Here is a 22,659-nt window from a genome sequence, read left to right on the forward strand (position 1 = left end):
TGGCCCACTGGAGAGGGAAAAACTGCTATATGGCAACACTATTTGCTATTTCCAACATGCTTTGGGTTGGAAAAGCAGACTGATTATGACATTTATTTTGTGTTAAATTGAAACTTAAACTTGAGTGTGTGAATTTTGTCACCTGTATTTTGGCTACTCATGGGTCTTTTTTTTCTGATCCTTTCTTTGCTGTGAATTCATGCTAGTGGGGGAGACACAGCTCTCTGGACAGGGGTTGACTGATCCATGGATACTTATTTTTTAGCCTTGATGCTCTGCATTTGGCTTTCTCTAATTGGTGGGAATACAGTGATGAACAATCAGTGCTTGATCTCAAGGAAATCACAGTTTAGTGGAAGGGGCCAAACAAGTAAAATGACTTAAGCCAGTCAAAAATCCTAGAAAGAAGACAAAATAGGAGTTGGGCACAGTGTCTCATACCTATAATCCCAGCACTATGGGAGGCTGAGGTGAGGGATTACTTGAGGCCAGGAGTTTGAGACCAACGTGGGCAACCTAGCAAGACCCCATCTCTACAAAAAATAAAAAAACTTATCCCAGGCATGGTGGTGTATGCCTGTGGTCCCAGCTACTCAGGAAGCTGAGGCGGGAGGATCCCTTGAGCCCATGAAGTTAAGGCTACAGTGAGCCATGATCACACCACTGCACTCCATGCTGGGTGACAGAGAGAGACCCAGTCTCTTTAAAAAAATGAACTAAAATACCCAGAAGATACAATGGGCCCAGGCATGGTGACTTATGCCTGTAATTCTAGTACTTTGGGAGGCTGAGGTGGGAGGATCACTTTAGCCCAGGAGTTTGAGGCTGCAGTGAGCTATAATCATCTTATTGCACTCCAGCCTGGGTGACAGAATGAGACCCTGTCTCTAAAAAGAAAACAAACAAACAAAAAATTTTAAAAAGTTTTAAGAAGATAAAAAAGGGCAGTGTAGCAAAAAGTGAGCTGGGTTGGTTGTGTTATGTTGGGTTGGGTTGAGAGTGTCAGGCTCCATTGTGTTGTGTTGTGTTAGGTTGAGTTCCATTGGAATGTGTTATATTGGGTTGTGTTGGAATGGGTTGTGTTAGGTTTAGTATGTTGAGTTCCATTGTGTTGTGTTGGGTTGAGTTGAGTTCTATTGGGTTGTGTTGGGTTGGGCTGGGTTGACTTCTATTGGGTTGCACTGAGTTGGGTTGAGTGTGTCAGGTTCCATTGTGTTAGGTTGAGTTCCACTGGAGTGTGTTCTATTGGGCTGTGTTGTGTTGGAATGGGTTGAGTTGGGTTGAGTGTGTTGAGTTCCATTGTGTTGTGCTGGGTTGAGTTGAGTTCTATTGGGTTGTGTTGTGCTGGGTTGAGTTGAGTTCTATTGGGTTGTGTTGTGCTGGGTTGTGTTGTGTTGGATTGCACTGAGTTGGGTTGAGTGTGTTGAGTTCCATTGTGTTGTGTTAAGTTGAGTTCTATTGGGTTGTGTTCCATTGGGTTGCAGTGAGTTGGGTTGAGTGTGTTGGGTTCCACTGTATTGTACTGGGTGGGTGTTTTGGTTGTTGACTGGTAGTAGGGGGGCTACTGCTTTAGCCATCATGGTCAGGAAGACTTGTCAGAGGAGGTATGAGTTGGGACCTGAAAAATGGAGGGGGAGGCAGCCATCTAGGCAGAAGGAAGAGCTAAACTGTTCTCTCTGTTTCTGCCCATTGCGATGCTGTAGACATTATCTTCATGTTTGATGTTTGTCCTGTTTCCTGTCTAAGATATAGGCCTTCGAGAGCAGGGACCGGTAACCCTTCTCTGTGAAAAAGCCAGGACTTTCACACAGTGTAAAGCCCAGAAACAGCCAGCAGCAGCCTTCCTGCCCCTCTTCTGGGAGCCCTCCTTCCTTTGCCCCCTCCCACAGTACAGAAGCCCAATATTAAAGAGGATAAAAGCAGAGTTGCTCTAGTTGGGACAGGGGCATGAGGGGCAGGCTAGGAGCCCCTATTCTCAGGCTGACAATGAACTGAGGTAAGGAAAGGCATGGTGTGGTTGGTGGGCAGTCAGGAGACCCCAGCTGCAGCCAAGAGCCCAGGGGCAGGCTCTGCTTTACCAGCCTCACTCCCAGGTGGCCCTCACTGACCTGCACGCGGGCCTCAGTGAGGTCTGTCCTCATGGCCAGCTGTTCTCGTGCATACACGTCTGGGTAGTGGGTCTTCTGGAAGACCTTCTCCAGCTCCTCCAGCTGGTAGCTGGTGAAGGTGGTCCGGTTCCGCCGCTTCTTGCCCTTGTTGCTCTCCGAGTCGGCCTTCTCCAGTGGGCTGGGGAGGTCTGAGCTGGCCCGGTCCTGGGGCCCCTTCACCCCAGCCTCCTTGACACTCAGGTAGCTGCTGTCCATCCCCACAGTGTCAGAGTCAGGGGGTAACTCTGCTTCACCCAGGGAGCTTTCTTTAGCTGAGGGAGGAGGAAACAAAGTCAGAAACCAATGGTTGAACAAAGCAAGAGAAGGGGGACGTCGGTAGGGGGGACACTTGGGTACCACCTCCTGCCTTTTTCCTCTTAAAGCTCATTGGATGCAAGGTCAGGAGACTTGGCTTCTAATTCTGGCTTGCCATTAACATGCTGTGTGACCTTGGGCAAATCTCTTCCCCTCTCTGAGCCTCTTTGCCATCATCTTAGACTAGGTTCCTTCCAGTACCAATGTTATGTGAACCCAAGTCAGCCAATCTGACCTCTGCGACCTTTAGTCCCCACCTCACTGACCCTGAGCTCCTCTCTCTAGAGGGATTCCCTTCATCAGGACTTTTCTGGGTCCCAAGAATTCTGACCCCAGTGCCATGGCCTCCCTGGGTGGAAGGGAAACTCATTCAGCAGCCATGTCTGGCCCAGTGGGGCTTGGGGTGAGGAGGACCCAGCACTGAGGCAGACAGGAGTGCCCCTCCTTTCCTAGCCTAGTCCTACCAGGAGTTCAGCAGGAGCTGGAGACTCTGCCCCAAGAGTCCAGTGCTGAGGGGTCAACACCTCCTTGCCTGCCCCCCAACCCTGCATGCTGGTCTCACCTATTGTTCAAGAGAAGGGTCTTTCTTCCTTGGGGGTACATGGGATCGAGGCATGGGCCACATCTCCTGTTACAAGCAGCGCCTGCACATTGCTTACGGAGGCTGCCCAGGCACCTTCATCCCCAGCACCCTGACCCCGGGCCTGGGTGGGTGTACATGAGCATGGCTCCCAGCCACTGCGTCTGGCAGATGGAACCTCCTGGCACATTCCTAGGAGCTCAGGACTGCAAGGACCAATCAACCCATACAGGTCAAGGAAGAAGAGGTGGAGACTGGGGTGGAAGAATGAGGCGGGAAACCACTTTACCACCACACAGCCTGGTGAGCTTCCTAGGCAGACACACTCACCTCCTGGCAGAGGGTTTAGGACAGCAGTCCCTACGTTTTTGGCACCAGGAACTGGTTTTGTGGAAGATAATTTTTTCCATGGATGGAGGGGGTGGTGGTGGGGAATGGCTTGGGGATGAAACTGTTTCACCTCAAATCACCAGGCATCAGATTCTTGTAAGGAGCATGCATCCTAGATCCCTCGCATGCATTGTTCACAGTAGGATTCACGCTCCTGTGAGAATCTATTGGCACCAGTGACCTGAAAGGAGCCAGAACTTGCAGTAATGCTTGCTCACTTGCCGCTCACCTCCTGTGTGCGGCCCGGTTACTAACAGGCCATGGACCGGTACTGGTCCACAGCCTGCAGGCTAAGGACCCTTGTTTAGGGCATGGACTCTTTAGCCTTGCTATGAATCCTATGGGGCTGTGACTTGACTCCTCAGTTCTGTGCTCAGGAGAGCTTACCTACCCTCTGTGTGCCTCAGTTTCCCCCTGTATAAAATGGGGATGAAGATGCTTATAGGATCTTCCTCATAGGGTATCTGTGGGAAATAAAGAGGCTAGAGTGCTAGCTCTGTAGTTTTGCCATTATTGATATTCACATTTCTAGTCCGGACTTGCAAACCCACAGACCCTGTGAACATTAGAGGACTCTGAACCCCGGAGAAGTCCTCCAAGCATGCAGGCCCTTGGGCGCAGGAGCATGTGCAGGGCGTGCACAGACGCCTAGGGAAGGGCAGCCAACTGGGTGTCTGCAGATGTGGGTGTGAGCTCCTCGAGAGCTGCATTCCTTGTCTGTAACTTGGGGAAAAGGAACTTCTTGAGTGAAAGAACGAACACACTTAATAAGACGTGTGGGGAGCATTTGACACGACCTTTCGCATGCACAAGTTTTGATCATCACAATAAGCACGTGTAGTAGATGTGAGCATCAACCACGCTGACCCTCGGTTTCTTCTTCTGGAAATAGGTCCAGGGGATGGGCATTAAGCATCAGAATGATGCCTGTGGTCCAGGTCTTCTGACTCCATCCAGATCCTGAGGGCTGAGGCTTCAGACTCAGTCTCATCCCTGGCTTTCTGTGCACACCGGGGACGCTGAGAGGGACGTTTGGCCTGTGGCATTCTCACCTCCCTCTCCAAAGCACCAAGGAAAGGGCATAGAGGTGAGTGCCCAGAGCAGGCCTGAAAGCAGCTTCAGGAGGCTGCTCCTGAGGGCCCCTGGCAGTGCAGACGCCATGGGGGTGCACGACTGGCCCAGCGGCATCATGCATGACACCCGTGTGAGCCCAGGCACACGCAGACAGCCACAGCTTCAGTGACAGTATTCTGCAAACTGCAGCTGGCAGCTGGGCCAAGAGCTTTCAGCAAAGATATTTATCTTCCTGGCAGACAAATACATTTTATGTTTTAGATTTTTTTTTTTTTTTCTTAAAGAAACCCCACCCAGCCTCACCAAAAATAACCATCCCTGTTTTGCAACGTCCTGGAAGCCAGATGAGGGGCTGAGGGAGGTGAGCACTGAGCCCTGAGCCCTGGTCCCCAGGCCCCATCTCACAGCCCCACAGACCCTTGCTGGGGATTGGGACCAGCCTGTACAGCAATGGGAGCTCCATGTTACAGGAACCTAGAGTTGGTACGGACCAGCCTGAACTCCTAGTTTTAACTGGGGAGAAACTGAGGCCAGAGAGAGAAGGGAACATGCCCTAATTCCGGACACAGCACAGCCTCTCAGCTCCTGGTCTGCCCTCTACTCCCTCCTCCAGGGTCTTAGGCCCTATTCTCAGGGAGAGAGGTAGGGGCAGAAGGAACCCAGGGGCCTCACATGACCAAGGCATTCTGCTCTGCCCATCTTGTGGGGAGCAAGACCAGCCCCTAAGGATGAGGGAGTGAGGATGAGGCCTGGGGGCAGCCTCTCAGCACTGAGCCAGCTCTCGGCCTCTCAGGGGAAGTGGCAGAAGGTCCAGTCTTCATGGTGACAAGTAAGGGTCCAGTTTCATCAACCTCCAGCTGCCCACTGAGACCATGTGAGAAGGCAGAGAGAGAGAGGTGGTACAGGGTGTGCAAAGACCACCAGCCCAAGAGTTGGAAGCCCTGGCCTCGGCCCCAGCTCTGCCCGGGACTTGAGATGACCCATTTCACCTCTGGAGTCTCACCTACAAATAGGGACAGCGGGGTGGCTGAGGGTCCTTCCTCCCTTGCTCACCAGCAGCTGGGACTGTCCCTGAGGACCTGGGGAGGGGAGGAGAGGGGGAGGGTGTGCCTGTGTCGGAGATGGAAGGAATTCAGGGAAGTGCTGCTCCTGGTTCCTCAAGGAAGAAGGAAGCAAGCCTTCTAACCTGCCTTGAGTCAGCTTGCTTTAAATTCTGAGGCTGGATTCCTCATTTAGACAACAAAGAAAAATTCCCCAAAGTTCTGCGGCTCCACTCAACTGGTCAGAATGACAAGCACGGCCCTTTCAGAGTCTCAGTCTTAAGACCCCAAGCTCAGGCCTCTATGTCCACTTCCCGTCACCCTGCAGCATCCCCACCCGGCGCTGGTTCCAGTCTAGGGTAGCAGGGAGCTCACTGCCCCCAGGACAGCTGGACCATTCGTCCTTAGACCCAGCCCATGTCTGTCTCCTGTAGGTCTGGCTCATTGGTTCCAGTTCTAACCTCCCAGCGCCCTTCCCCATGACAGCCCTGTCCCTGCGGACACTGGGAGGCTACTGCCACTCCTCTGAGTCTCCCTTCCTTCTGCAGTTCCCACTGCTGTTCCTCGGGCAGCCCTGAGTTTCTCCGGCCAGTGTGAGACAGAGGGCGGCAGGGAGTGGGGTCGGACCCTGGGCAAAGCCAGCAGATTGCTCTCCAGGGAGATGACCCCGGGCTAGCTGGAGAGTCAGGGTGGTGGCCGAAGGCCTGGGTGCTGGTCAGATCTGACTCCCTGCGAGATGCCCTCCTCAACAAGATGGATGCTGAAAACAGAGGTCCCACAGCTCAGGCTGATTGTTCCTGACCAAAGGAAACCACAGACCTTGGTCCCCCAAGTCCCCATCTCGGGCCCCTGCCTGGAATGTCCCTCCTTCCAACTGACCTCCAAGATCCAGTGAGGCACCAGCTCCTCCAGGAAGCCCTCCCAGATTGTGACTGTTTTCTGTCCTTCGCTCACCCTCTCCACTGAATGCCTGTGTTAGGTGACTCGTATCTCATCCAGTCCTGAATGTCCAGTTCCTCCTATAGAATGTCGGTTCCCCAAGGGCTGGGGCTTCCTGCCATTTGTCCCTTCTCAGCCTGAGGCTCAGCACAGGATAGGTCAGGTGGCGGAGATGCAGTAAGAGGTTGCTGAGGAATAAATGAACAATTTCTGACAAACAAACATCACTGAGCTCTCGCTCTGTCCAGGTATCTGTGTGCACCTTTGGTGAGCCGCTGTTCTACAAAGCGTGTGCAGAAAATGTCTGTCGAGTAAATGAACCAACCGCCTCATCCTCCTACCCACTGGGGAGAAAGTTGGGTGGGATACATTGAAAAGGGGCATGCAATGACAAATGCCACCATTCAAGGCTGACCGCATAAACAGCAGAGGTCACTGAGGGAGAGAGGGGAGAAGAAAGACCCAGAGAGACCTTGAGTGATGTCTCCACGCAGCGAGCAGGGGACAGAAGGAGAAGCAGAGACAGGCTTCATGGGGGCGGCTCCAGAAGTGAAACCAAGGTACAGACACCCAGTCCAGGATCTTCCAGGAACTGGCTCCACACCCACCCTGCAGCCCCACTGGGGTAGGAAGACCACCAGGGAGCTCTCAGTTTGCCTGGATGCTGGGCAAGCCTTCTTCAGAGCCTTGGGGCACCTTGTGCTGGCATGAGGCTGAGCAGCAACAGCACCCAGCCTGGGTCCAGGCCACCCGCCAGGGGTTGGACTTTTCACAGCCTCCCTGGAGCAGCTCCTTGTGGACCTGGAAAGGCTCTATGCTGACACCCCTCCCATGATGGGTTTTGTCCCAGGGCTGAGACTATGGGGTCCAAGACAATGTAGTCCCAATCTGTAGCTTCCCAGTCTTGATCTGGAAGTAGACCCCTGACTACTCAGAACCATCAATCAAGTAGTGAACCTACATCACCAAGAGCAATGCCTGCCCCACGGGGGGTGTTGTGCACGCAGTGTGGCCAGCATGGTATCCAATGCTCTTCAAACAATCCTAGGTCAGCATTATTGCCATAGACTGCTTTTGATGAAGCAGGAAGCATTCAGTTCAAGGTTATATTCTCAATCAGGAGCCACTGAGCCTTTCAACCTCTACTGGAACTCCCCCTGGGAGGACCCCCATACCTCTGGGAGCTGCCTATTCTAGCACTGGGAACCCCTGGCTGTTGGATTTCAGCTGGAGAAATGAATGAAGTGGAAAGCCTTGCTTCATTCCCTTAACGTCTACCCACCTGTCCTGGTTCAACCCAATGGCATCACTCTAATCTAGTTTCACCTTTTTAAAACAGCAAAACCCTTGAGAGATTTCCAAAGGTGACTGATTTTTCTTTTTTTGTTTTTCTTTTTTTTTTTTTTGGCTGTGATTTAAAGAATGACCTTCTAGAGTCATTTTAGGGAGAGGGTACTGGCAGCATCTGTGTGCACAGATGTAAAGCCGGGGGCATGTAGCACAAGTCTGCAGTTGTGAGTGGATATGGGGAGCATATGTGTATTTGCTTGTAGATAGGTTTGCGGAGTGTGCATGTTTGTGTGGTCAAGTGCAGGCACACAAGTGGGATGTGTGTGCCCGTGGGCATGTGGGTGGTTGTGTGTGGGTGCAGATCCGCATGGGTGGGGGTGGACATGGGTGGTGTGGACCCGTGTGGAGCTGTGCACAGGCCCATGCATATGGCATACCGGGTTCTCAGTCATTTTATCCTCCATGGTTTTGATTACATCTATTTTTCCTCCAAACATCTGCTTTGTGGGGGACATGCCACTCACTCTGTTCTCGGGTGAGCTGGCCCTACACACCCTGTGGTGGAGTGCACACGACGATGTAATCTCCTTAAAAAAAACAGGCCAGCGTGAGGCCCTTTCATGCTATTGAAAGGGCACTGACTAAACCCACTGCTGTCCAAACAGTCCTGTGGGGGTGAGGGCGGAGGTCAAAGGTTAGCCATTGATCACGTCCCCACCCCACCTCATCTGCCACTGGGGTCTGTCCAGAGCTCAACTTGGATGTCCCTAATTTAGCTCCAGTCCCAATAAATAATGCCAAAGGGGTAGTAGAGACTGGGCTTAGATTTCAGCACACATGCACGGGGCACAGCTGTTTGCAGAGACAAACAGTGTCCCGGCCCTCAAGGGGCTGCCAGTCTTCAGCAGAGTGGGGTGGAAATGGCAGTCCTCAGGCTAGCCAGTGGCACAGGCCACCATGCTCACCCACAGCCACCAACCCAAGCCCTGAAATGCTCTCAACATAAGGAAAGTCTGAGAAACTGAACCAGACTAGAGGAGGCCAAGGAGGCATAAGGACTAAGTGTCATCAATGTGTTCTGGGTGGGATGCTGGAACAGTAAAAGGACATTGGGGGAAGCCAGTGAAATCTGAATAAAGTGTGGAGTATAGTTAATAGTAATATTTAACAAAAAGTGGCAAAATATTCTAGCAGACACTTCACCCAAGATGATATACAAGGAGCAAATAAGCATGAAAGATGCTCAACCTCATTACCCGCTATGAAAATGCAAAAAAAGCACAATGAGATACCACTATGTGCCTATCACAGTGGGAATAAGAAGACCTGATGATGCCAAGTTACGGCGATGTGTGGAGCACCCGGAACTCCCATCCCTCACGGTGGAAACACTTGGGCGGTGTCTTATCTAGTTAAACTAACACTGACCTCATGACCCAGCAATCCCACTCCTAGGTATTTACCCTACAGAAATAATGACTTATTTTAAGAGGAGAGGAACCCAAACCCATAGGCAAATGTCTGCAGCAGCTCTATTCAGAATCACCCCAAAATGGAAACACCCCAGGTGTCTTTTGACAGGGGAATGAAAACTGCAAGCTGTGGTCCATCCAGGCCATGGATCGACTCCACAGTGAAAAGAAAGAACTGTTGACAAACAATGACATGGATGAATCTCAAGGGTGGCCTTAGGGTCTGTAAATGAAGCCAGTCTCAAATTTACATAAAGGGCAACTTCACTCAGCTAGCACATGAATTCTGGGACAGGCAAAACTACGGGGACTCTAGGCAACAGATCGCTGGTTGCCAGGCATAGCAGGAGGGAGAAGGTTTGTCTACAAAGGGCTTGCACTGGTGTGATGGAACTATTCTGTATCATGACTGTGGCAGTGAATACATGAATCTATACATGAGCGTGTTAAAACTCATAAAAGTGTACGCCAAAAAATGTTTTACAGCTGGGTGCAGTGGCTTGCACCTGTAATCCTAGCACTTTGAGAGGCAGAGGCGGGTGGTGGATCACCTGAGGTCAGGAGTTTGAGACCAGCGTGGCCAACACGGTGAAACACTGTCTCTACTAAAAATACAAAAATTCACCGGGCATGGTGGCAGCCACCAATAATCTCAGCTACTTGGGAGGGTGAGGCAGGAGAATCGCTTGAACACGGGAGGCGCAGGTTGCACTGAGCTGAGATCGTGCCACTGCACTTTAGCATGGGCAACAAGAACGAAACTCCGTCTCAAAAAAAAATTATTCTAAATTAATAATGGTAAGAATTCACTAGAGAGAAAGTTCATCATGTCATTGTTTAATATGTAGGAAAACGGACAGTAATCAAAATATTCAACAACAGGGGATTGGTTAAATAAAGGATGATATTTCCATAAACGGAAGATCCTTCCCGATAGTCTTTATTCTGCAGGCTATTTCTTTTTTTTTGAGACAGAGTCCCGCTTTGCCACCAAAGCTGGAGTGCAGTGGTTTGATCTCAGCTCCCTGCAACCTCACTTCCTAGGTTCAAGTGATTCTCAGGCCTCAGTCTCCTGAGTAGCTGGAACTACAGGCATGGGCCACCACACCCAGCTAATTTTTGTATTTTTAGTAGAGACGGGGTTTCCTCATGTTGCCCAGGCTGGTCTTGAACTCCTGGCCTCAAATGATCCACCCGTCTCGGCCTGCCAAAGTGCTGGGATTACAGGCATGGACCACTGCGCCAATATTACGTGTTTATTTGTTATTCTGTTTTCCCTTTGTTTATTGTCTCTCTCTCTCCCTCCCACGGAGCAGGGAATATATCTGAGCATGTGTGCTTTGTTTACCCTGCTATGTAACACCTAGTAGCGTAGCTGGCGTGCAGTAGATACTCAGTAAACATCTGATGAACAAATGAATGAAATTGATGCTAAGAAAGTGTAGCGTTTTAACACACGCAAAGATGTTCAATTTATATCAAATAAATCTCATTTTGACCAAAAAGAGGAAGGGAGTAGAGTATTTGTCCTCAGAAAACACTACGAGTTTCCAGAAGTGGCAATATGGATCTATGGGTTAATTTTGTTTCTTTTTTTTCTTTATTTATTTTTTATTATTTTTTTGTCGGGGGCGGGGGGACTGGTCCAAATTAATTTTCTATTTGTTCTCCCAGGAACAGGTTGAAATGTTACCTGAAAGCAGTGATTAGAATCCTGGACGGTGCATGCTCTGAGAGCAGGCTGGGCTCTGTGCTGTGGGAAGCAAGAGACAAGCACCACTTGGAATGGGCTGGAGGAAGGTTAGGGAAGCTTCTGAGAAAGGCCCTTTTATCGCCGTGGGGATTGGCCACCGTCGTCACAAACTGGGCCCCTGCAACTCAGACCTCTGGACCATGATGGATCCCGGTGACGCTCAGGGTGACGTCCTGAGGGGTTTCTCCACCTTCAGGCTCACCACCCTCAAATACGACCAGAGAGTGTGTCTAAAACATACACAGCCGGTCATGTCATGACCCTCTCTGTAGCCTTTCACTGGCTCCCAGATCCCTCCTTAGAGTGGCCAGAAATAATACAGGAGACTCGGTTAAACTGGAATTTTAGATAAACTGTTAATACTTTAAACAATATAAGTATATCCCAAATATGGCACAAGAAATACTTATCCTACAAATTATTATTTCAAATGCAGATTTGACTGAGCAACCTGGTTTTGTTGTTTGCTTGCTTGCTTTTTGCTAAATCTGCCAACCCTGTACATCAGGCTTATGTGGCATTCGGGGTCCCGAAGGCAGGACTGGTCCCCACCTGACTCATGGACTTACACCCCAGCCTTCCATCTAGCTTGAGTCTCATAGACCTACTTCCACTCTGCAGCGCACTGCACGAGTGACTTCAGGCTTCCGCACTCCTGCGGGCACCCTTCCTTCTACCTATCACGTCTCTCTGCCTCTCCTGTCTGTGGCTAACTACTACTTTCACCCGGATAGCTTTCTCTGTAACTTTTGTGACTTTTCTTTCCCCTTACAAATAGTAATCTATGTTCTGTATGGAAGATTAAAAAAAAATCAAGACAGACCAAAAGAAAATCACACATACACACACACACACACACACACACACACACACACACACACACACGAGCACATTACTTTGAAAACTTTTTTTTTTTTTTCAGATAGAGTCTCGCTTTTGTCTCACAGGTTGGAGTGCAGTGCTGCCATCTCGGCTCAGTGCAACCTCCACCTCCTGGGTTCAAGCTATTCTCCTGCCTCAGCCTCCCGAGTAGCTGGGATTACAGGCGCCAGCCACCACACCTGGCTAATTTTTGTACTTTTAGTAGAGATGGGGTTTTGCCATGTTGGTCAGGCTGGTCTTGAACTCCTGACCTCAGGTGATCTGCCTTAGTGAAAACAATGGCTGTTTTATTTAATCCATCCTCTTCTGTTGGGCTCACAGGTTTCTACTTGCTTGAAATCATAGCAGGTCTGTGATTTAAATCTCTCGATACACACATGGCGATTCCCTTAGAAGAAGCTCCAAGACCTAGAAATACAGGGTTCAATTTTCCACACATCTGAGGGGCTCTGGGAAACATGGCCAAGCTGTCTTCCAGACACACGTAATGTCCTCCGCTGCCGCAGTGTCCGCTCCCACTTCACAGCCAATAATGGTCATTAGAGTGTCATTTTGGTCATTTTAAAATTTTTGCCAGCACAATGGATGAAAGTGAGATCTTTCCTTTCCTTTTCTTTTTTTTTTTTCTTTTTGTTTTTAAACTATGGAACCTTTTATTTTTTGTATTTCTTCTGCTGTGAATTCCCTCTCCTAGGCTTTCGAGGCTCAGCCAAGGGTCACCTTTCTTCCTCCCTGACCACCCTTGCCTCTTAAACACTGAATCCCTTGCTTTACAGCACCAGCTTATGGGCGTTCTCCCTCCCTAGACTGTGAGCTGATCAGAGTGGGCCTTCCGGATGTACTGCTGGGATCTGGAGCTGGGGCCTGGGCCTGGTGTGAGTAAGGGCTCAGGACACACCGCTGGAATTAATGCAAATGCCTGTGTGTGCCTGGGTTGGGGGAGGCTCCTCTGGGCTCCCTCTGCCTCTGGTATGGCTGGGGCAGCTCTGCAGGGTGGCCAGTGTGTCTGCAGGAAAGGGCCCCAGGCCCCACAGCTGGGCTCCAGACGCAGGAGGGCCTTGGTTCCCTACACACACTGCTTGTGTCGGGAGGCTGCTGCATGGAGTTGGAAGAAGGGACCTTGCAGGATGAGGGGGGTCGAGGAAACCAGCCACAGCTCAGGGCAGGAAGGACCAAAGGTGACCCTGGCAGCTCCCTGACCCTGGACAAACCTCTTGGCTTCTGTTTTCTCAGTTCAACAACATTGCATGAATTCCTGCCAGGGAGGGGTATGAGAAAATAGAGGGGCACAGCCCTGCGGGAAGCCAAGACTGAAGAGGAGTCCCCGGCCCTGGCTGCTTACCCAGAAGGCTAAGCATTCAGGTTCCAGGGCCCAACTCCCAGCAGGCCAAGATCAAGTCTGCAGTTGCGCATGCTGGCCACCAGGAGGCACTGCAGTTCCAATAAAGTCACTGGACGGAAGGTGGTGATCCTGGGGCCCCACTGCCTGATGAGGTTTCTAGAAGTTTGTTTGAAGACCCAGGTCCTAGCTGGGAGGATTTGCCACCCAAGAAGTAATTCAGCCCTACTATGCGTCTGCCACCGTCCCGGCACTATAAGGGACAAAGAGATGGATGGGGCCGGTCACTGGCCTTCCTTGCAGGGGTCTTCTCTCCCTAGTTCTGGGTATTTTCACACTCCTGCCCATTCCAGTCCCCTCCGAATTCCCACACGGTGGCCCCAGCATCCTCATTGGACAGATGGGCAAAGTGAGGCGCCGAGAGGAGGGACCCGCGAGTGTCACCAGCGACTGAGTGACAGATAGGCTGAGACCTGGGCTCTTTTCCATTCCCTAAGTGGCTTCCCTTTGGAGACCTATGGGGATTCCTTGGCCCTCCAGGGAGGATGGCACCCAGTGGGTGCTCGGGAAACTAACTTGCAAAAGCCTTTGCCTTGCAAAAGCTCCCCAGGACACCCCTGTAACTTGGCCCAGCGGCTCTCCATGTGGCTGGCAGATTTGTTACCAGCTTCCCTGTGGGTTCTTCCTGAGGCAGGCATCTGCCAAGGCAGGGTCTGCAGCCCCCTCCTCCACCGCTCCGCCCTCATACAGAAGCTCTCTCAGTTCTTCCCTCAATGGCAGGGGTTGTGGGGGCCGGGGGGGGGGGGGCTGTCTTTCTCTTAGTCCAGAGATGGAGTGGGCTTCCCAGAGTCCAGGAAGGAAAAGAGATTAGTGCTGGGCTCTCGCTCTCTCTCTCTCTCACACACACACTCACACACACACACACAACCCAAAAAACAAAACCAGGAACTGGGCTTTGTACTTTACAAAGTACTAGAGCATCTATTATGCCACCAGTAGAGTTCCAGCCTCTTTACAACCATCGGGTTTCCATTTTGCAGCCCCAGAAACTGAGGCCAGAGGGGTAAATGCCTTGCTGAGAATCAATAACTGTTAAGAAGGTCCAGAGGTGGTGGATCATCCCTGTAATCCCAAAATGTTGGGAGGCTGAGGTGGGAGGGTCACTTGAGCCCAGAGTTCCATCTAGCCTGGGTGACAGAGGGAGACCTGTCTCAAAAAAAAAAAAAAAAAAGAAAAGAAAAAGAAAACAAAAAACTGATAAGAGGCAGAGCTGAAACTTGGACTCCAGGCCTGGAGCATGCCCGCTGGGCCCTCCTGGGATGGATGCTGTGGGTGGGACTGGGACAGGCAGACAGGAGACAGGGTCAAGGAGGAAGGCAGGAAGATGGAGAAGTCACAGGAGAATGGCTGCTCTCAGCTGCCTTGAGAGATCGGCCCCCTCATAACCACCTTCAGGGTTGCCCCGATCAAACTGCCCTGCTGAAGATCAACTTCATTGACCATCTGGGACCGCAGATGTGGGCCAGTGCCTTGTTTCAGGGCCTGCACACACTGAAGTACTTAGAGGCAAAGAGGCATATGTCTGCAACTTACTCTTTTCTTTCTTTCTTTCTTTTTTCTTTTCTTTTTTTTTTTTTGAGATGAAGTCTTGCTCTGTCACCCAGGCTGGAGTGCAGTGGCACAATCTTGGCTAACTGCAACCTCCCTCTCCCGAGTTCAAGTGATTATCCTGTTTCAGCTTCCCGAGTAGTTGGGATTACAGGTGCACACCACCATGCCTGGCTAATTTTTGTATTTTTAGTAGAGTCGGGTTTCTACTATGTTGGCCAGGCTGGTCTCGAACTCCTGACCTCAGGTGATCCACCTGCCTCGGTCTCCCAAAGTGCTGGGATTACAGGCATGAGCCACTGTGCCCAGCCTGCAACTTACAGTTAAATGATTCAGCTGTATATGGTATGCATGTACATCAATACATACACACACAGAACATGTACACAGAGAGAGACACAGAGAGAGACCCAGAGAGACCTAAAATGACAATGCAAATATGGCAAAACATCACCATTTGGGGAGTCAGCATAAAAGGCATCTGGGAATTCTTTGTAGTCCATTTGTAACTTTTCTCTAAGTGTAATATTATATCAAAATAAAAGGTTTTTTAAAAGCAAAGGTATGTGGACTAATGGAAAGAAGGCACCTTCCCTAGGAACTCCTCTTGTGAAGCTGGCATTTGTAATCCTTTGAATAGGACCTGGACAAGTTTACCTAGCAACCTCCCCGCCTTCCCCTCATCACCACCACCATTCACAATTCTACAAGGGGCCTTGTATGTTGCAATAAAAATCACAGGACAAATGCCAACTCTGGGAGCACACCTTGCTCGCCAGCCCTCTGGAAGCCCTCACTTCCACGGAAGCCATTGTGACCAACGAGAACACCGGGCTCCTTTGAGCAGCTCTTCTGAGAGCTGTAGGCGGCCAAGGTCAAGCTACTATTGGAACTTAAAAGTTTAAAAAGTACTTTAATTTTTGAGTCTACTGTAATTTCAACTGTCCTACCGTTAGTCCAAATGAGTAAAGTTTCCTCGTATAAAAAAAAATGGTGGAAAGAAAGAACCATCCTTAGGACCTCTGTCCAGCCCTCAGTCCCCAGGGCCCCTCTGCCAAGGCCTGGGTCCCCTCCACCCCCCAGCTCGTGTCTGGAATTTGTCTTTCCTGTTCTCTCCCCCACCCTGTGTCTTGCTTCACTGATTCATTCATTGGGCACCTCGTCAGAGCTTCCCTTAGGAATCATGGGCTAGGGGAAGAGATGGATGAGAGCCAAGCATGGTCAAGTGTTCCAGGGTCTGCAGGGCAAGAGTCTTGTTTCCCAGACATGGCAGGGCCCACAGAAAGGAGAGGTCAGTTTCCATTGAAAAGGTCGGAGAAGGCTTCCGCGATGGAGTGGCTCTTGAATTGGGTATTGCCAGCCAAGGAGGGCTCAGCAAGGCATGTTGCATTTGATGGTAAAACAAGATACCAAGATATCATCCCCCCACCCCAAATAGGGCAAATCCCAAATTACCAAGGGAGAAGCCTTAGACAGGAGCTCTCCAACCAGGGCCGATGACAACCATGACAGCAATAATGTAATGCCTTGTATTCGCGTTGCGACCCACCCACTATCTCCTCTGACCCTCTATCCCATGAGGTCAGTGTTGGTATCTCCATTTCACAGATGAGAAAACTGAGGTCCAGTGAAGATGAATGACTTGCTCAAGATCACGTAGCTAGGAGGGGCAGACGGGATGGTCCCATGCCAAGCCCACTGCCTCTCAAGGTGGTGACGCGTCATGTTTCTAACATGGGGGACTCCTGGAGGGGTCAGGCAGGCTTCATCTTGTCCTAAGGGGGCACCTGCTCAGCCACTGGGGTCATTTCTATCTCAAAGGACTGGGGTAAACCAAGCTTCAGGGTCTCCATGAGAAGCCCACGTGTGATCTAACACTTGGAGATCACTTTCTGATGCCTTCTGGGGTGGGACAGGTGTTCTGGCTTTAGTCCGGGCTCTAAGTGCCCCTGTCAGCTTCTCTCCTCAAGGAGGCTAGAAGTTTCCCAGCTCCTCGTTCCATCCCCAAGCTCCATCTCATGGCGTGGGTGGCTGGATGAGACCCTGTCCCCTGCAGGACCCACTGCCAGAGAAGCAGAGTCTCCCATGCTCTCCCCTCTCCTAGCAATACATCTCCAGGGCTCAGAGACCCCACTGGACCAGACCCTCCCTTCACAGTCAAGGTGCAGAGGCCCAGAGCGAGGTCATACTGCCTGATAATGGAAGGGCCAGGACTCGAACCCTGCACCTCCTACGTCCAGCCCTGTGGTCTGTCTGCCCTTGTCCCTCTCAACAACCCTAAACCACGTGGCCCTGGGCATGTCCTGAGACATCTCTCACTTAATTCCCCCAAGCCTCTGTTTCCCTTCTGTAGCAGAAAGAATCCTGCAGCTCCACCACCTTCACCAAGACACTGTAATATCGCTTTCATCCGGAGGCAGGCGAGACGGAGAGGCTCAGATCCTGCACTGAGGTGAAATGGAATGAATGAGAAGTCTTTGGCGTAGGACAGGCCTGGGCTTGGCCCCTGGTTCTGCCACTTATTTGCTACATTCATTCATTCAACAGCATTCCTGGAGCATCAGCTATGCACTGGGCACAGTTCCGGGTGGTGAATATACAGAGCCCAGTAAAACACAGTCCCTCCCTTCAAATGGCTTGCTATGATTACAGTGCAGGGTGGTGACTGGGGCAGGGGCACCTAGCCCAGCCTTGGGGCGAATCCAGATCTCTGTAGAGGAGGGGTTTTGAGGCAGCAATGTGGTTGGAGAGGTCTGTTGAAGCTGTGTTTAGCTAACGTGTCACATACAACTAGGGAATGCCAGTTTCCCCCATGAAAGAAATAGGGGCAGAGACTAAAGGAGATTATTAAGGAGGCTCCCAAGTCACCCTGTGGTTCTGCCACAGAAGGGTATCCTTGGAAAAGTGACTTGACCTTTGTGTGCCTCAGTTTCCTCATCTGTAAGATGAGGCTGAGAACATTCACAGCCCAGAATGGCTGAGGTCTGACTGAAGTAGGGTGCAAGATGGCATATCCCCTGCCCCACACACGGCACCCACTCTAGCAATGGGACGCCGCCACGATATATTAATACAGTTATGATTTGGGGATGAATTTGGCTGTGGCAGCTGACAGCCAGGGCAACGTCACTCAGCCTGCAACTGTGTCATCCCCCCCCCCCCCCCCCCGCTTCCTTCCCCAGGTGCATCCTCTCCAGTTCAGGTTTCCTGAGCGGCAGCTCCCAGAATGACATTTATGAACCATAAACCTCTGTCAAAAGTAGCTCCCTGGGTCCCTTTCAATGAAGGGCCCATTTCACATACATATAACAAAGACTATAAATGGGGTGAAATACTGGCAACTGCTGTAAAAATCAAATGCTAAATGTACATTTATTTGGTTATATAGACTTAAAAAACTTTTAAAGAGTGGAATCGTGGCAGCCTCTGCCTTTAGACTGTGCCCTTGCCAAGGGCAGGGGAGGGGTGTTACGAGGCAGTGTTATCCCTTGCCGTGCCTGGTGTCGGTGTCTGGAACCCAACAAGCATGTGCTGAATTGAACTAATCTTAAACAACTGAATTTCTTTCTTTCTTTCTCTCTTTCTTTCTTCCTTCCTTCCTTCCTTCCTTCCTTCCTTCCTTCCTCCCTCCCTCCCTCCCTCCCTCTCTCTCTCTCTTTCTTTCTTTCTTTTTTTGGAGATGGAGTCTTGCTCTGCTGCCCAGACTGAAGTGCAGTGGTGTGATCTCGGCTCACTGCACTTCAGGGTTCAAGCAGTTCTCCTGCCTCAGCCTCCCGAGTAGCTGAGACTACAGGCACACGCAGCCATGCCCGGCTAATTTTTTGGATTTTAGTAGAGACAGGGTTTCACCATTGTTGCCCAGGCTGGTCTCGAACTCCTGAGCTCAGGCAATCTGCCTGCCTCGGCCTCCCAAAGTGCTAGGATTACAGGCATGAGTCACTGTGCCTGGCCAAGCAGTTGAATTTCTTAGCCTGCAGAAGAAGCATATGACCCCAGAAAGAATGTGCTGCTTTCACTAACATCAAATCTTTTCTTTCTCAAATGTGCTCATTCTTTTATTTTTATTTATGTATTTATTTATTGAGATGGAGTCTCGCTCTGTCACCCAGGCTGGAGTGCATTGATGCCATCTTGGTTTACTGCAACCTCTGCCCCCCTGGGTTCAAGCCATTCTCCTGCCTCAGCCTCCCGAGTAGCTGGGGTTACAGGCACCTGCCACTGCACCTGGCTAATTTTTGTACTTTTAGTAGAGACGGGGTTTCACCATCTTGGCCAGGTTGGTCTTGAACTCCTGACCTCGAGATCCACCCACCTCGGTCTCCCAAAGTGCTGGGACTACAGGCGTGAGCCACCACACCTGGCCCAAATGTATTCATTCTAATCTAGAGAATCACTTACAAACTGAAAAGGCAACAACGCTTTTCTCCCCTTGGATGAGAAGGGGAAAGTAATGGCTCAATTAATTATAGGATTGCTTTTTTTTTTTTTTTTCTGTTGCCTAGGCTGGCACACAGTGGTATAATCACAGCTCACTGCAGCCTCAACCTCCTGGGCTCAAGCAATCCTCCCTCCTCAGTCTCCTGAGTAGCTGGTACTAAGGGTGCACAACACCACACCCGGCTAATTTAATTTTTTTTGTTTTGTTTTTTGTAGAGACGAGGTGTCACTATGTTGTCCAGGCTGGTCTCAGACTGCTGGATTCAAGCAATTCTCCCACCTCAGCCTCCCAAAGTGCTGGAATACAGGCATGAGTCACCATGCCCAGTCCTAGTTTGTATTTTAAGAAAGTCATCAAATTCCTTAAAGCTGATAAGAATGGAAAAGATTTTTCAATACTTGCTTTTTAAAAAATCCCACATTTACAACTATAAGATAGTCAACAATTCAAAATATCTAAAGGATAATTATATCTAAGTTTTGGTTGGTGTTTTTGTATAAATGGCTGGGATTTGGAGTAGATGGGTTCCAAGGATTTTGCCTATCACATATAGTAAGGATAAAATATAAATAATCGATGTTTCAGCATTCACAATTAAAATGTTAGTTAAAAATGGTTCTTTTGGCCCTGCATGGTAGCTCATGCCTGTAATCCCAGCATTTTGGGAAGCCAAGATGGGCAGACTGCTTGAGCTCAGGAGTTTGAGACCTGCCTGGGCAACAAAGTAAGACCCCTATCTCTACAAAAAAAAGTAAAAATTAGCTGGGCGCACTGGCACAAGCCTGTAGTCCCAGTTACTCAAGAGGCTGAGGCAGGAGAACTGCTTGAGCCCAGGAGATTGTGGCTGCAGTGGGCCATGATTTAGCCATTGCATTCCATCCTGGGTGATAGTGACACCCTGTCTGAGGGAGGAAGGGAGGGAGGGAGGGAGGGAGGGAGGGAGGGAGGGAGGGAGGGAAGGAAGGAAGGAAGGAAGGAAGGAAGGAAGGAAGGAAGGAAGGAAGGAAGGAAGGCAGGCAGGCAGGCAGGCAATGGTTTTTTCATTGACTTCTGCTCATCTGAACAAAATAAAAAATTCAAATAAGTCTCTGCTTTAAAATCCATGGTGTGGCCGGGTGCAGTGGCTCACACTTGTAATCCCAGCACTATGGGAGGCTGAGGTGGGCAGATCACCTGAGGTCAGGAGTTCGAGACCAGCCTGGCCAACATGGCAAAAACCTATCTTAAAAAAAGAAAAAAAATAAAATAAAATACATGGTGTGTCCCTTCTACCAAGCAAACCTTAATCCACAGCGAACGTGAGACAAATACATCTGTTTTCCACCTGTTACTACTTCTCGGGAGGATGGATCCCCTGCAACAGGATGGATCTCCTGAGAATATACTTTGTGTAGCACAAAACTGGGCTCTGTGGAATCTTCTCTCATGGGGCTAAATCCTGGGAGATGCGTTAGTACAGCAGGGGTTGGGCACACGTGTTCCCTGAAGAGGCCTGGCCCTCACTGTTCACCTGCCACATGGTACGAGCGATGTTTCCAAACTGGCCTCTTGTCCCTGGCCTTGCCGACGCTGGGCAAGTGAGAGGCTATTACTCGTTCTGTTTAGAAGGGTTTGTCTCCTCCTTCTTCACCCACAGGAGCTGCTCCCACACATCACGTGGGGGTCCTGGGCTGGGCTGGCCTTGTTCTCAGGATGGCTCTGGAGGAAGGAGGGAGTGGGGTCTGGGGGGTCAGGGGACATGGTCATCATTTCAGTAGATGAGCGAAGATGGTGTGGTACACGTACAGCATGTGGTGTGCTGAAAACCCCTCCCAGTGCGCCCCCTCCACAGTTCACAGAGCTCTCACATGCTGGTTGAGTCTGATGGGCACATAGGCATGAGGGCGTCCAGGCAGGGGAGTGAAGAGGAAAAAGGCTCGTTGGCTTCAGGAAATCTGGGTTCAATTCACAGCGGGACACCTCACCTTCCTCACCTGCAAACTGAGGATACTAGTATCCCCCAATGGGTTTCCGTGAAAAGTCTCAGTCCAGGTCTGGCCCAGGGCAATGCCCACCAGGTGCTTTCTTAATTGCAGGTGGGCAAACTGGGGCCCAGGGAGGGTGCAGAGCCTGCCTAACCTTCCCTGAGCCCGATTCTCTGTGCCCAGCCCTGTGCTGATCAGAGAGGAACACAACACAACCACTGCCCTGGGGACAGGCTGAAGTTCTGGGTCAAATAAACACAGAAAACACATTCAGCAGGGACAGAGTTATTCCCCAGCTCATGATGCATGGGTACGAGGTGCAGCAGCCTATGGGGAGGAGGGGCCGGAGGGGCCTGGGTGGCCTTTGTCCCTCCTTGAAGCCTCCTGCCACTGCATTAGGTAGAGATAGCAGCCCCCACACCTCCCATCACTCATCCATGTTTTAAAAGACAATGTCAACCACACAGTAATCGTGGATTCAGTAATAATTTGTTCGTTGTCCAACTCTATGCATCCCAGTCAACTTTAATTGCCTATCAAGGTTTCTGGCCAGTCTGACAGAGTCAAGGTTCCAGCAAAATCTTACCAATCATAACAGCTAACATTGACTGAGCACTTACTATGCTCCATGAACTGTTCTAAGATCCTTACCTATTTATTTATATATTTATTTATTTATTTGTTTAGAGACAGAGTTTCACTCTTGTTGCCCAGGCTAGAGTGCAATGGCGTGATCTCGGCTCACTGCAACCTCCGCCTCCTGGGTTCAAGTGATTCTCCTGCCTCAGCCTCCCTAGTAGCTGAGATTACAGGCGCCCACCACCATGCCCAGCTAATTTTTTGTATTTTTAGTAGAGACAGAGTTTCACTATGTTGGCCAGGCTGGTCTCAAACTCCTGACTTCAGGTGATCCACCTACCTCAGCCTCCCAAAATGCTGGGATTACAGGCATGAGCAACCACACCTGGCTTAATTCTTACCTGTTTTACCTTATTTAAGCCTCACCCTATCACTAACAGGTAGACATGATTCTTATCCCCACTTGACAGGTAAAGAAACTGAGGCAAAGAGGGCAACTAATTTGCCCGAGGTCACTCAACTGTGTGGGCTAAAATCTGTTTCCAGGTCCTGAGCTCCACTGGCTTCTCCAAACCAAAGGCATCTGAAGCATCAGGCAGCCTGTGTAGCCCAATCGTGGAATGAACATAGTTTCTATGATTTTCCAAGAACTCTAGAAATTATGCCTTAGGGCACATGGCTGGAAGACCAGGCTCAAGCAGGCCTCTGTTTAGCCACCTAGGCCGGGGAAGTTCCCAGGAGGGGGAGCAGGGGACAGCTGCTTCTCTGCAGCTGTGCTCCCCTTGGAGCCTGCTGTCCAGTCCCTGGAGCCCGAGCCCCTGGTTGTGCCGCTCACTGGATGGCCTGGGG

At 50.4% G+C, this 22,659-nt stretch overlaps 2 protein-coding genes across 4 annotated transcripts in view; one reads left to right on the forward strand and one right to left on the reverse strand.

Moving 5' to 3' along the window:
* The window catches only part of EXT2 (exostosin glycosyltransferase 2), a 199,511-nt gene extending 187,769 nt beyond the window's left edge, over positions 1-11,742 (forward strand). For 2 of the 3 annotated variants that reach the window (XM_010378049.2, XM_030917809.1), the window contains one exon: positions 10,922-11,741. In XM_010378049.2, the coding sequence (XP_010376351.1) occupies positions 10,922-11,144 (223 nt within the window). In that variant the 3' untranslated portion in view covers positions 11,145-11,741. Of the gene's footprint in view, positions 1-10,921 lie in introns of all 3 variants that reach the window. The other variant, XM_010378047.2, reaches the window with a different exon arrangement.
* Positions 1-22,659, reverse strand: part of ALX4 (ALX homeobox 4) — a 49,625-nt gene that overhangs the window by 12,838 nt on the left and 14,128 nt on the right. The window contains exon 2 of the mRNA XM_010378051.2: positions 2,109-2,419. Coding sequence (XP_010376353.1) covers positions 2,109-2,419 — 311 coding nt within the window. The remainder of the gene's footprint in view (positions 1-2,108; positions 2,420-22,659) is intronic.

This window comes from Rhinopithecus roxellana, chromosome 15 (assembly GCF_007565055.1).
Source record: "Rhinopithecus roxellana isolate Shanxi Qingling chromosome 15, ASM756505v1, whole genome shotgun sequence".
Classification (NCBI taxonomy): Eukaryota; Metazoa; Chordata; class Mammalia; order Primates; family Cercopithecidae; genus Rhinopithecus; species Rhinopithecus roxellana.